Source organism: Salmo salar, chromosome ssa02 (genome assembly GCF_905237065.1).
Source record: "Salmo salar chromosome ssa02, Ssal_v3.1, whole genome shotgun sequence".
NCBI lineage: Eukaryota > Metazoa > Chordata > Actinopteri > Salmoniformes > Salmonidae > Salmo > Salmo salar.
The window spans coordinates 83,298,635-83,313,692 of record NC_059443.1 but is presented as its reverse complement, the minus strand read 5'-3'; the positions used below and the strand labels follow the sequence as shown (position 1 = coordinate 83,313,692).

The following is a 15,058-nucleotide window of genomic DNA, read 5'->3' as shown; positions in this document are numbered from 1 at the left end:
CAGATGGTGAACAGTTTATTTAGTAATAACCTGGTAAATCTAGACTGTTGAATGGTCCCAGATGGTGAACAGTTTATTTAGTAATAACCTGGTAAATCTAGACTGTTGAATGGTCCCAGATGGTGAACAGTTTATTTAGTAATAACCTGGTAAATCTAGACTGTTGAATGGTCCCAGATGGTGAACAGTTTATTTAGTAATAACCTGGTAAATCTAGACTGTTGAATGGTCCCAGATGGTGAACAGTTTATTTAGTAATAACCTGGTAAATCTAGGCTGTTGAATGGTCCCAGATGGTGAACAGTTTATTTAGAAGTAATAACCTGGTAAATCTAGGCTGTTGAATGGTCCCAGATGGTGAACACTTTATTTAGAAGTAATAACCTGGTAAATCTAGACTGTTGAATGGTCCCAGATGGTGAACAGTTTATTTAGTAATAACCTGGTAAATCTAGACTGTTGAATGGTCCCAGATGGTGAACAGTTTATTTAGTAATAACCTGGTAAATCTAGGCTGTTGAATGGTCCCAAACGGTGAACAGTTTATTTTGTAATAACCTGGTAAATCTAGACTGTTGAATGGTCCCAGACGGTGAACAGTTTATTTAGTAATAACCTGGTAAATCTAGACTGTTGAATGGTCCCAGATGGTGAACAGTTTATTTAGAAGTAATAACCTGGTAAATCTAGACTGTTGAATGGTCCCAGATGGTGAACAGTTTATTTAGTAATAACCTGGTAAATCTAGGCTGTTGAATGGTCCCAGATGGTGAACACTTTATTTAGAAGTAATAACCTGGTAAATCTAGACTGTTGAATGGTCCCAGATGGTGAACAGTTTATTTAGTAATAACCTGGTAAATCTAGGCTGTTGAATGGTCCCAGATGGTGAACAGTTTATTTAGTAATAACCTGGTAAATCTAGGCTGTTGAATGGTCCCAGATGGTGAACAGTTTATTTAGTAATAATCTGGTAAATCTAGACTGTTGAATGGTCCCAGATGGTGAACAGTTTATTTAGTAATAACCTGGTAAATCTAGGCTGTTGAATGGTCCCAGATGGTGAACAGTTTATTTAGTAATAACCTGGTAAATCTAGACTGTTGAATGGTCCCAGATGGTGAACAGTTTATTTAGTAATAACCTGGTAAATCTAGACTGTTGAATGGTCCCAGATGGTGAACAGTTTATTTAGTAATAACCTGGTAAATCTAGACTGTTGAATGGTCCCAGATGGTGAACAGTTTATTTAGTTATAACCTGGTAAATCTAGACTGTTGAATGGTCCCAGATGGTGAACAGTTTATTTAGTAATAACCTGGTAAATCTAGGCTATTGAATGGTCCCAGATGGTGAACAGTTTATTTAGTAATAACCTGGTAAATCTAGGCTGTTGAATGGTCCCAGATGGTGAACATCAGTTGTTTTCCCCCACGGTGGTCATTCTACTTGTTTATGACGTGACTCTGAGTCATCAGGTTGACATGGGCTGCATGGGATGTTTTGGTTTCACTCTGGGTTGAGTAGACAAACAGAGAGGCGACAAAGTCTCTCCTATTTCAGTGGCTGATAATACAGGGAGCGATCCAGGATTGGTCCATTTTAGTTTTAAACTAATACTATACTGTATATGAGTCTTTCTATTAATAAAGAGGACAATGTGGGACATTGGGATCACATTTCTAAATGACTGGAAACTAAAACACATTTCATGCAGTTCCACATGTGAACTTACAGGGACAGAAGACTTTATACACTGAGTGTACAAAACATTATGAACACCTGCTCTTTCCACGACAGACTGACCAGGTGAATCCAGGTGAAAGATATGATCCTTATTGATGTCACTTGTTAAATCCACTTCAATCAGTGTAGATGAATGGGAGGAGACAGGTTAACCCCCTCGAGTTGATGTGGTCACCTCCACTGTAATCTAATTAGCATAATACAAACCAATGCCATAAAAATCTGTCTGTTTAAGATGCGGTGAAAGGTGGTAGAGATACATCGGTGTTTGTCAGACCATGAGACATTCCGAAAATCAGTCTTCTCACAAAAACATCTGAACAGTTTTTGGCAACACAATAATATGATCCCTCTGTGGAAAGGTAAGTCCCTCACAAACACATACATGTGTACACGCAGAAGCCTGACAAGACTGGTCTGAACGTAGTCTGGTACCAGTTTAATAAAGGAATGTTAGTCTACAGTATATAATTTGGTGGCAAAAAAAAGGGGTATAACATGTGTTAATTCAATTTGTTTTTAGATTAGATTCGTTTTTTTTTCTATCTGTTATTCCATGTATGGATCTGTTATTCAATGTATGGATCTGTTATTCCATGTATGGATCTGTTATTCCATGTATGGATCTGTTATTCCATGTATGGATCTGTTATTCCATGTATGGATCTGTTATTCCATGTATGGATCTGTTATTCAATGCATTTCTGTGGGCTCATAGCAGTGAGGCAAAATTCAATGTTTCATCAAATATTTTTTTTTATATATATATTTTGAAACCTAAAAGAGGTCCTAAAATTCGAAATAGCTAAATGATCCACCTTAAAACAATTCCATATGTTAGCTTAGTAGAACCGCCAACGCTGCTGGGTTTTCATGATCAACAGTTTCCCGGGGTGTATCAAGAATGGTCCACCCCCCAAAGGACATCCAGCAAACTTGACACAGCTGTGGGAAGCATTGGATTCAACATGGGCCAAACCCCCTGTGGTACGCTTTCGACACCTTGTAGAGTCCATGTACCGACGAATTGATGCTGTTCAACTCAATATTAGGAGGGTGTTCCTAATGTTTAACATAGGCCTAGGACCCATAATTTCACCTAACAATAACAATGACCTACTGTAGGACCTATAACTTCACCTAATAATAACAATGACCTACTGTAGGACCCAATAATACTTCGTGAATAATCCCACTAGGCTACTCTGTAATGAGTTGTCATTCTAAATGTCCTGAATAAAGGAAAATAGCTCTGTGTGTTGTACAATAGCCTATCCATCAAGGAACAGTTCTCTACACATTATGTGGAAACTATCTCCGTGTCCAAACTGACACACAGAAATACATAAAACCTTATCACATTACCTTGATGCTTTCTGTTAGATCTAATCAGACCATACTGTAAATCAATCAGACTAGAACCTACTGTAAATCAGACTAGACTCTCTACTGTAAATCAATCAAACTCTGCTGTAAATCAATCAGACTAGACTCTATTGTAAATCAATCAAACTGTGCTGTGAATCAATCAGACTAGAACCTACTGTAAATCTTATGAACATACATTTGTTAGGGATATTGAATCCAATGTGGAGAACAGTATTGTTCCCTGATAGATATTGTAGACATTCCTTCTGAACGTTTTCCCCGCACTTTGGCTGTTGCCTCGCATGCAGTTTGTCATTTGCAGTGGTGTAAAGTACTTAAGTAAAAATACTTTAAAGTACTACTAAAGTTGGTTTTTGGGGTTATCTGTACTTTACTATTTATAATTTTTTTTACAACTTCTACTCCACTACATTCCCAAAGAAAATAATGTACTTTTTACTCCTGACACCCAAAAGTACTTGTTACATTTTGACAGGAAAATGGTCCAATTCACACACCTATCAAGATAACATCCCAAGTCATCCCTACTGCCTCTGATCTGGCAGACTCACTAAACATAAAATGCTTCATTTGTAAATTATGTCTGAGTGTTGGGAGTGTGCCCCTGGCTATCCGTCAATAAAACAAAAATATTAAATTGTGCCGTCGGGATTGCTTGATATAAAGAATGAAATTATTTTTACTTTTGATACGTAAGTATGTTTTACCAAATCTAATTACTTTTGATACTTAAGTATTTTAAAACCAAAATACTTTTCGACTTCAACTCAATAACTATTTTACTGGGTGACTTTCAGTTTTACTTGATTCATTTTCTATTAAGGTATCTTTACTTTTACTCAATTATGACAATTGAGTACTTCTTCCACCACTGGTCATTTGTCAACTTATATCAACCATTGGATTTTTCAAACTCTGAAATAATGTAGGATTTCTGTGCACATGAAAACTGTTTTTCCCAGCGTAATGTAAGGAGACACTAAATGTTACGTAGTTTGAGTCCATTTCAGAGATATGAATACAAAAAACTGTCCGAAAGCAAGATCCAGTATTTAAGTTGAAGTTCAATGCCGAGGCCTAATTTAACTCTTAAGCGCTTAATACATCATATGACAAGCGTAACATTATGACTATAACTACTGTTCCCTGAAGGAGGGAAACGAGGCACAACATACTATTAAATCTGCGCCTGGCTGGCTGTCCAGCCTTCCACCGGTGATAAGTGTGAGGCTCGGATTCATTCCTTCAATTTAATACCACTCTTTATTGAGCTCAGAAATGGGTGGTGCGAGGCCAAACAGGTGTTGTTCCTCGTTTACCTCCTTCAGGGAACAGTAGTTAAAGTCATGACATTACGTTCCGTTTCAGTCGGTCAACATCGGTACAACATACTATGGGGGAATAGAATCCCATCCCAAGCCAACCCCAACGGACACTAAATGAAACGGCCCCACAAGATGTGGCAGTCTGGGTATTGCGCACATGGTGCGCTGCCTAGTGATGTTCCCCTTTCCCGGCTGTAAGCACAGCTAAGTAATAAAACCTCACACAAATGGGTGGTGATGCCCAACTCACCGCAGCACAAATATCTCCTACAGTCAAACCTTTAAATATTGCCCAAGACGCTGCCAGACCCCTGGTGGAGTGGGCGTGTACACCTCTAGTTAACCTTTGCCCCTTGCTGCTATATGCCAGTGGGAGAGACGCTGCAAAAAGCTGGTCACATAACCGGATATCGCGGGTTCGAAAAGCTCGGATCGGATACAGGGCATGTGACCTCTGTTGCGCTTCAGAAGCCGCCCCCCCCCCCCAAAAAAAGAGAGGCAAAAAGGAAATTTGCTGAAAAGCTAAGGACACAATCAAATGCCGACCGTATTATCTGCAGAGAGAATTCTCATCGGTTATAGCCACGGCCGTGTATATCCCCCTTCAAGCTGATACCACGACGGCCCTCAAACTGATACCACAACGGCCCTCAAACTGATACAACGACCCTCAAACTGATACCACAACGGCCCTCAAACTGATACCACAACGACCCTCAAACTGATACCACAATGGCCCTCAAACTGATACCACGACGGCCCTCAAGCTGATACCACGACAGCCCTCAAGCTGATACCCGGACGGTCCTCAAAGAACTCCACTGGACTTTATGCAAACTGGAAACCACATATCCTAAGGCTGCATTTATTGTACTCGGGAATTTTAACAAAGCAAATTTGAGAAAAGGAATGCTGAAGTTCTATCAACATATTGACTCTAGTACTCGCGCTGCCAAAACACTCAACCACTGTTACTCCAATTTCCGGGATGCCTATAAGACCATCCCCCGCCCTCCTTCGGCAAATCTGACCACGACTCCATTTGGCTCCTCCCTTCCTATAGGCTCTAAGTCCTATTCAACGCTGGTCTGACCAATCGGAATCCACGTTTCAAGATTGTTTTGATCACGCGGACTGTTCCAGGTAGCTTCCAAGAATAACATTGACGAATACACTGATTCCGTGACTGAGTTTATCAGGAAGTGTATAGACGATGTTGTACCCACTGTGACTATTAAAATCTACCCTAACCAGAAACATTGAATAGATGGCAGCATTCACGCAAAACTGAAAGTGTGAACCACCGCATTTAACCATGGCAAGGTGACTGGGAATATGGCCGAATACAAACAGTGTAGTTATTCCCTCCGCAAGGCAATCAAACAAGCAAAGCGTCAGTATAGAGACAAAGTGGAGTTGCAATTCAACGGCTCAGACACAAGACATACGTGGCAGGGTCTACAGACAATCACGGACTACAAAAGGAAAACCAGCCATGTTGCGGATACCGACGTCTTGCTTCCAGACAAGCTAAACCTTCTCTGCCACTTTGAGGATAACACAGAGCAACCGATGCGGCCCGCTACCAAGGACTGTGGGCTCTCCTTCTCCGTGGCCGATGTGAGTAAGACATTTAAGAGTGTTAACCCTTGCAAGGCTCCCGGCCCACTAGGCATCCCTAGCCGCGTCCTCAGAGCATGAGCAGACCAGCTGGCTGGTGGGTTTACAGACATTTCCAATCTCTCCCTATGCCAGTCTGCTGTCCCCACATGCTTCAAGATGTCCACCATTGTTCCTGTACCCAAGTAAGCAAAGGTAGGAAACAACACCACTTCACTGATCCTCAACACAGAAGCCCCTCAGAGCTGCGTACTCAGTCCCCTCCTGTACTCCTTGTTCACCCATGACTGCGTGGCCAAGCACACCTCCAACTTAACCATCAAGTTTGCAGCTTGGCACGGCAACTGCACAGTCCGCAACCGCAGGGCTCTCCATAGAGTGGTGCGGTCTGCCCAACGCATCACCGGGGGCAAACTACCTGCCCTCCAGGACACCTACAGCACCCGATGTCACGGGAAGGCCAAAAATATCATTAAGGACAACAACCACCTGAGCCACTGCCTGTTCTCCTCGCTATCATCCAGAAGGCGAGGTCAGTACAGGTGCATCAAAGCTGGGACCGAGAGACTGAAAAATAGTTTCTCAAGCCATCAGACTGTTAAATAGCCATCACTAACACAGAGAAGCGGCTGTCTACATAGACTTGAAATCAATGGCCACTTTAATAAATGGATCACTAGTCACTTTAATAATGTCACTTTAATAATGTTTACATATCTCGCATTACTCATATTTATATACTGTATTTTATCCTATTCTACTGCATCTTATTCTTTGCCTCTCTGACATTGCTCGTCCATATAATTTTATATTCTTAATTCCACTCCTTTACTAGTGTCACGCTTGTGTGTAGGAACGGACCAAGGCGCAGCATGAGTATCGTTCCACATCTTTTATTTGAATGTGAAACTTTGCAAGACAAAACAATAAACTATAAACAAACCGTGACGACAGAGGTGCAACATGCACTAATTCCAAAATAATCTCCCACAAACAGAGGTGGGAAAAACAACTACTTAAATATGATCCCCAATTAGAGACAACGATGGCCTCTAAATGGGGATCATCCAAAAAACCCAACATAGAAAAACAGAAACTAGAACCAAACAACATAGAACTAAATAAACCCCCCCAGTCACGCCCTGACCTACTCTACCATAGAAAATAAGAGCTCTCTATGGTCAGGACGTGACAACTAGATGTGTGTATTGGGTATATGTTGTGTAATTGTTAGATATTACTTTTAGATATTACTGCACTGTTGGAGCTAGAAGCACAAGCATTTCGCTACACCCGCAATAACATCTACTAAACACGTGTATGTGACCAATACAATTTTTGATTTGATTTAGCCATGACTTTCGTGGGCAAAGGCCGCATTTGGACGAAAATGTGACCTTAAGAGATGCCCGAGGCGAACTGAGTGCAGGAAGGGTGTATGGATAACATGTGGAGGTCCCCAGCACATTTACCTGAGGACAAAGCCACAAGCAAGGAGATTTTATAGGAGAGGATCTTCAGATCCACAGACTCCAGAGAGGTTCAAAAGGCGGAGCATTCTACACCAAATCCCAAGTCGGGCTGGGCAATATGGCCAAAATATCATAGAACCGTAGAAAACAAAAAGATGGTATTTGATGTTTTTGAATAATACAAATTCTAAATGTTCTTTATGATTAGTATTGTGACCCTGGGGTGACAACACATACATTCTAAATTCTAAATGGTCTTTATGAGTAGTGTGTGACCCTGAGGTGACAACACATACATTCTAAATGTTCTTTACGAGTAGTATTGTGACCCTGGAATGACAACACATACATTCGAAGTGATTTCAATGGGTCTTTCTCCATTCTAATTGTTTTATACTGTTCAACTCCAACCTAAAATAATATTCTGCATTATCATCAACTTCTACATTTCCTGGTGGTGATCCTAACTGACCTAAGACAGAGAATTTTACTAGGATTAAATGTCAGGAATTGTGAAAAACTGAGTTTAAATGTATTTGGCTAAGGTGTATGTAAAGGGTAGGAACCAAGGTGTTGATAAGTGTTTCCTAAAGCACCGTTTAATCTTTGGCTACATATTTTCTCTTAGCTACTTCATGTAGCTAACATATTCTTGCTTCGCGTATTCCTCTTTGATTTAGAAGATACTGTTGCACAAACAACATGCTGATTTAGGTATACACCATTACTGGTATTATCAGGCTGTATAGCTAAATCAAATCCAATTTTATTTGTTAAATGCGCCGAATACAAACAGGTGTAGAGCTTACCGTGAAATGCTTACTTACAGCAATTAACCAACAATGCAGTTAAGAAAATATAGTTAAAAAAATATTTACAAAATAAACTAAAGTAAAAAATGAAATACACAAAAAAAATTCATAAAAACAATGAAAAATATTTGCTCTGACAGTACATTTATTAGCTCTGGGATGCTGGCCTTTTAGGCTGAGTTCCTCTGTCCAGTGTCTGTGTTCTTTTGCCAATCTTAATCTTTTATTTTTATTGGCCAGTCTGAGATATGGCTTTTTCTTTGCAACTCTGGCTAGATGGCCAGCATCCCGGAGTCGCCTTTTCACTGTTGACGTTGAGACTGGTGTTTTGTGGGTACTATTTAATGAAACTGCCAATTGAGGACTTGTGAGGCAAACCACACACAAAGTGAAAAACATGTTTAATTTACAATTAGAGGATTTAGAACACCCACAGTCCTCTACACCAGATTGTGCTCCTGATGCCAAGTCCCATAGCAGTCTCTTTTTGGTGTGAAGCAGAGGGTAACAGCACAAGTAGTGCAGGTGATGGGAGATTTCTTGTGGCACAGAATACAACGACGCCTCCCTGCTGTGCTCTTTTTGCCCAGAGGCACATTCAGGTCTGCAGTGATGTGTTTTGGCAGGTGAACACCTCTGGTGACAGGAGTAGAGGGGACAGATGTAGAGCAGACAGAAGGTGCTGCTGTGGACTTTGTGCCATAGTCAGCAAGCTCCTGGATGAGCAGCTCTCTGAAGGCTAGCTGTGTCATGGAGGTCTGTCCAGAGCTCTTAGCCATTTCCTTATGAAGGATGAATGCATTCACCACAGCAATGTCAACGAAGTGATAGAACAATGTCCTGTACCATTTCCTTGTCTTGTGGAGAACATTGTTGTAGCCTATCAGAGTGTCTGACAGGTCCACACCTCCCATGCTCTTGTTGTAGTCCTTTACAGCAGCAGGAATGGGGACATTTTTCTTGGTCCATGCCCCATTAGCGTCCTTCACACGCCTGCTGATGTGATCGCCACTGTACGATTTGTGGATACTGGAGCACATGACCACCTGTCTGGTATCCATCCACTTTACAAAGAGCAGGTCATCTTTACGAATCCATCGCATGGTACCCCTATCAGCCCTCTTAGGCATGTCATTTACTTTTGTTTTGGGAAAACCTACTCTGTTGGGACAAATGGTGCCACAAGACCATACATTCAGCTTCTTCAGGTCTGTAAACAGGGTAGGGCTTGTGTAAAAGTTGTCCACAAACAGTTTGTAGCCCGTCCCAAGCAATGGAAAATCCAATAATTCCATAACGGAATCATAACTAAGTCCCTTACCAGTGGCTGAGATGGATTTACCCTCATAAACAAAAAAATTCCAAGTGTAGGCACACACAGAATCGGCCAAAACAAACAGTTTGTAAGCCCATTTTGTTGGCTTGTTACGCATATATTGTTTGAGACCAATTCTAGCCTTTGAGGCTACCATCCTCTCATCTATGGACAGGTTCTGGTTGGGCTGAAAATGGGTCTGGCAGGCCTCAACCATGCTGGGGTAGAGAGGTTTGATTTTGCAGAGCCTATCAAAGCTTGATGTGCCTCTCTTCTTGTCATTGTCCTCATCAACTTGTGGGTCACTGATATGAAGCGCCCGCGAGATAGCCAGAAACCTTTTACAAGACATGACAGTGGTGGGGAAAGGCAGTTGGTAGAGTGTTGACGATCTCCAGTAGTCCTTCAGGTTTTTCAACTTCACAAGCTCCATGTAAATGACCAGTGAGATGTAACAGTATAGGTCTTGGATGGAAATGGGCTTCCATGCCTCTTTCTTGCCTGCTTGTTTCTTAGCCCCATACTTGTTGGTGTTAGACACCAGCGAATCCAGAACTGACAAGGAGAAAAACATCTGGAAAAGATGAAGGGGGCTGTACTTTGCAGTCATGTCCAGCTGAGGTCCTGGCTGCCTTTTAGGTTGAAATGATGGTGGAAGTGGCTCCACGTCATCCTCTAGCACAGTGTGCCAGCGGTCCTCTGCCTCGCTGGTAGTTACCGCTGGTTCACTGGCCCTCCTCCGCTTCTGGGCTGACCTCATCACACCTCTAGATGGCCGGGCCGGGGTGGGTGTGGAGCCAGAGACAGCAGCAGCAGGGGTCATACTGGAGGAACCAGTTCCTACGTTTGAATGAGTTGGGGATGGAGGACTGTGGTCTCTTTGGAGTGGCACCCAGAGGTCATCAGAGTCAGAGTCTCTACCACTATTGAGGATTAAAACACATTCAGTTAGATCTCAAGTTTACTGTTATTTTATTTAACCTTTATTTTAGTAGAGGTGAGCCCTGCATCAATACATTACGTGTGAGCTCTGCATCAATACATCAAATACACATATCTATAAACATATATATTATATAGAGTATAAGGAACTACACATATCTATAAACATATATATTATATAGAGTATAAGGAACACAATCACTATAATGAAATATGTGGATCAATAAGACAGTCAAAAAGCCACAACATGTCATAGCCAACTAAACACACAATGTATTAGCATAGCCTATGTGTATACCTCAACAAGGTTGAACAAGGTACACCTGTTAATTGAAATGCATTCTGGGTGACTACCTCATGAAGCTGGTTGAGAGAATGCCAAGAGTGTGCAAAGCTCTCATCAAGGCAAAGGTGACTACTTTGAAGAATCTCAAATATGAAATCTATTTTGTTTAGCACTTTTTGTTTGGTTACTACATACTTCCATATGTGTTATTTCATAATTTTGATGTCTTCACAATTTTTCTACAATGTAGAAAATAGTACAAATACAGAAAAACCATGGAATGAGTAGGTGTGTCGAAACTTTTGACTGGTACTCTGTGTGTATAGATATATATAAATCAAATAAAAAATATCTGAAATGAATATGCAACCATTTAAACAACTGCATTAGCATGAGAAGCAAAAACCTATTTTACTTACTGATCTAAAAGTGGATCTTTTCCTTCCAAAAACATTTCTTCTGCGCTGGAATCAAAACTGTGGTCACTCACAGATTCGTCATCCATTCCATCTGTGTCACTCTCCCGGTCAATTTCTGCAATAATATCATCAAAATGTGTATACTTGGATTTCCATTTAGTTTTTCCACTCTTAGTAGCCATGTTTAACTTTTTCAACTTTGAGAAAAGTTTGAAGAAGAGAACGAACCGCTGGGTAACGTAAACTACCGTGCGTCCTGTTTCCTTTCACCAGAGAATGAACTCTGTTGCGCACAGCTCTAGCATGATGGCTGTTTGTCCTACAAACGGCGTTCACATACTGCTGGAAAGCCCAGCTCATTGGCTGTCTAGCTAGGTTTCAAAATGATAGGTGGTCATTGGACCAAGACACTGTCAATCAAGTGAACAATGATCGTGTCATTGGTGCGTAATGATGGCTGACCTTCATGGGATAATTGACGTGTTGTGTAGCCAATACGTAATGTAGAATGATGAAACAAGTTTGGTTGTCTTCTTGAGTGTCTGAGGATTGCACAGGAACCGAACTTGACCGGGTTAAACAACGTTTTGCTGATTAGATTTCATAAATTGTTTTGTTGCAAGTTCAAAGAGTTGGAATTCATGCAAAATGCTGTATACAACATGGAACGGTTAGGATATAAAAATGGATTTTATCAAACAAAACAAGACCCTCAGGATGACAAATCAGAGCAAGATTAATGAATGTAAGTACATTATTTACCGTCAGAGTAGCAACTGTCCAGATTTCGAGACACTGATCCTGTAGAAGTAAAGAAATGGCACATCAATCAACCAACCAATCTGCAGTTCAAACAATAACAAAACACCACTGTTTTGGTAATAAGATGATGGATGGGGCTGGAGAAATGTAACTACTCTCAAATTCATAGACAGACCTATGGATGCAAGGACTGACCATCCATGATATCAACATTACAGTTTTAACCATGTTGAGGCTATACTGTGTTGGTTTACATTTAGATTGTTTCTAAACATTGGAGTAAAAAAGCTTATTTTGGATTCTGACAGTTTAACTCATGAGACATGTGTTATAGGCATGTGTTATATTTAAGCAATAAGGTAGGAGGGGGTGTGGTATATGGCCAATATACCACTGCTAAGGGCTGTTCTTAGGCACGCAACATCGCGGACAAAGCCCTTAGCCGTGGTAAATTGGCCATTTACTACAAACCCCGGAGGTGCCTTATTGCTATTATAAACTGGTTACCAACATAATTGGAGCTGTAAAAATAAATGTTTTGCCATACCCGTGTGGTATACAGTCTGATATGCCATGGCTATCAGCATTCAGGGTTAATGGTTATATAGAAATCATTTAAAAGTCAAATTATGAATGTAGCAACTGCAGATTTCCCCTTTAACACCAAACATCAGTTCAACAACTGCAGATTTCGCCTTTAACACACATCAGTTCAACAACTGCAGAGTTTGTGCGTCTGTTTTTAAGACAGTACTTACTAGTGTTAATCAGGGAACGGTTTCCCAAAACCATCTTACTGCTAAGTTCATCATTAGAACCATTGGACGCATTAAGATGCGTTTGGGAAACAGGGCCCAGATATCCAGTTTCCTCCTCTTCTTCCTCCTCCTTTTTCGTTGTAACAATCATCTCCCCCTCCTCCTCTTTCATTCGAAAAACTGCATCCTCCTCTTTCTCTTCTTTTATAGTAACATCCTCCTCCTCTTTCACTCTGAACGAGTCTTCCTCTTCTTTCACTGTAATGTCTTTCTCTTCTTCTTCCACAATAACAGCATCAACCTCTACTTGTTTTTGTATAGTGACATCCTCCTCTTCCTTCTCCTCTTTTACGGCAATGTTCAGCCACAGACCCTCTTTCTCCGTCCAGCAGACCTCTTCTTTAGCAGGAGGAGAGTAGCTTAGTGAACTCATGGTCGGGGGTGTTAGCTAGCTAGGCTAATGCTAACTTAACCAGCCAGCTAGCTGACTAATAACAGCAACAACGCAAATATGAAAGTAAGTGGGATAACTAACTAGACGACAGAAGTGTGTTTAGAACACAGTTGCTAATATACACGAAAGCGTCTAAAGAGCTTTATTGGTTCGGCTATTTTGCAAGCTACCGAGGTGTCTTACTAACTGTTGCTGCTGTTGAAAGAAGAGTTCCGTCCACTACATATTACGTCACACTAGCAGCGTTACCTTAAACCCTCACATCGCCATCTGTTGACTGGAGTGGGTAACGCAGTTGAGTAAAATGTGTATTTTATTTTCAGTTAAAGGGTAGGAAGCATGAGTTTTTACTCACCAGTGTAACAACACAGTGTGGTTAAAGACTTAGTAACGGAGTTGTAGTCACGATCTGGTTACCTATAAGTACAAACGGTTATGTTTTTGCGTTATTACATATTTATTAACTTATTTTCGGCTATATTCTAAACTACCCACAATGCAATATTTCGCAACGTCATATTATTTTATTTCTTTTTAATTTCACCTTTATTTATTTAACCAGGTAGGCCAGTTGAGAACAAGTTCTCATTTACAACTGCGACCTGGCCAAGATAAAGCAAAGCATTGCGACAAAAACAGCAACACAGAGGTACACATGGGATAAACAAACCTACAGTCAATAACACAATAGAAAAATCTATGTACAGTGTGTGCAAATGTAGTAAGATTAGGGAGGTAAGGCAATAAATAGGCCATAGAGGCGAAATAATTACAATTTAGCATAAACACTGGAGTGATAGATGTGCAGATGATGATATGCAAGTAGAGAATAGAAACTCTCTGCTTTATATCAGCAGCTTTTCTTTTCGTGCTCCTTCATTTATAAGCATCATTTTTCTCCACACATATATTATATATGGAATAATCGGGACATATTATATAAAAATACTTCTTGGTTTTTAGAATATTGTTTCCTAAATAATATCCTATTGGTGAGCCAACTGGTAAATAATATCATATTGGTGAGCCAACTGGTAAATAATATCCTATTGGTGAGCCAACTGGTAAATAATATCCTATTGGTGAGCCAACTGGTAAATAATATCCTATTGGTGAGCCAACTGGTAAATAATATCCTATTGGTGAGCCAACTGGTAAATAATATCCTATTGGTGAGCCAACTGGTAAATAATATCCTATTGGTGAGCCAACTGGTAAATAATATCCTATTGGTGAGCCAACTGGTAAATAATATCCTATTGGTGAGCCAACTGGTAAATAATATCCGATTGGTGAGCCAACTGGTAAATAATATCCTATTGGTGAGCCAACTGGTAAATAATATCCTATTGGTGAGCCAACTGGTAAATAATATCCTATTGGTGAGCCAACTGGTAAATAATATCCTATTGGTGAGCCAACTGGTAAATAATATCCTATTGGTGAGCCAACTGGTAAATAATATCCTATTGGTGAGCCAACTGGTAAATAATATCCCATTGGTGAGCCAACTGGTAAATAATATCCTATTGGTGAGCCAACTGGTAAATAATATCCCATTGGTGAGCCAACTGGTAAATAATATCCTATTGGTGAGCCAACTGGTAAATAATATCCTATTGGTGAGCCAACTGGTAAATAATATCCTATTGGTGAGCCAACTGGTAAATAATATCCTATTGGTGAGCCAACTGGTAAATAATATCCTATTGGTGAGCCAACTGGTAATTGGGTGAGGGCATTCCCAGCCGACCGCTC

General features: G+C 40.6%; 1 protein-coding gene across 1 annotated transcript; it reads right to left on the bottom strand.

The window, feature by feature from the left end:
* Positions 1-8,593: 8,593 nt before the first annotated feature.
* LOC106592797 (piggyBac transposable element-derived protein 4-like) lies at positions 8,594-13,492 on the bottom strand. The gene is made up of 4 exons (XM_014184131.2): positions 12,847-13,492; positions 12,089-12,127; positions 11,327-11,441; positions 8,594-10,602 (listed from the first exon to the last, which is right to left on the bottom strand). The coding sequence occupies exons 1-4, from the start codon at positions 13,277-13,279 to the stop codon at positions 8,805-8,807; spliced, it is 2,385 nt and encodes a 794-aa protein (XP_014039606.1). The 5' UTR covers positions 13,280-13,492; the 3' UTR covers positions 8,594-8,804.
* Between the last annotated feature and the right edge of the window lie 1,566 nt (positions 13,493-15,058).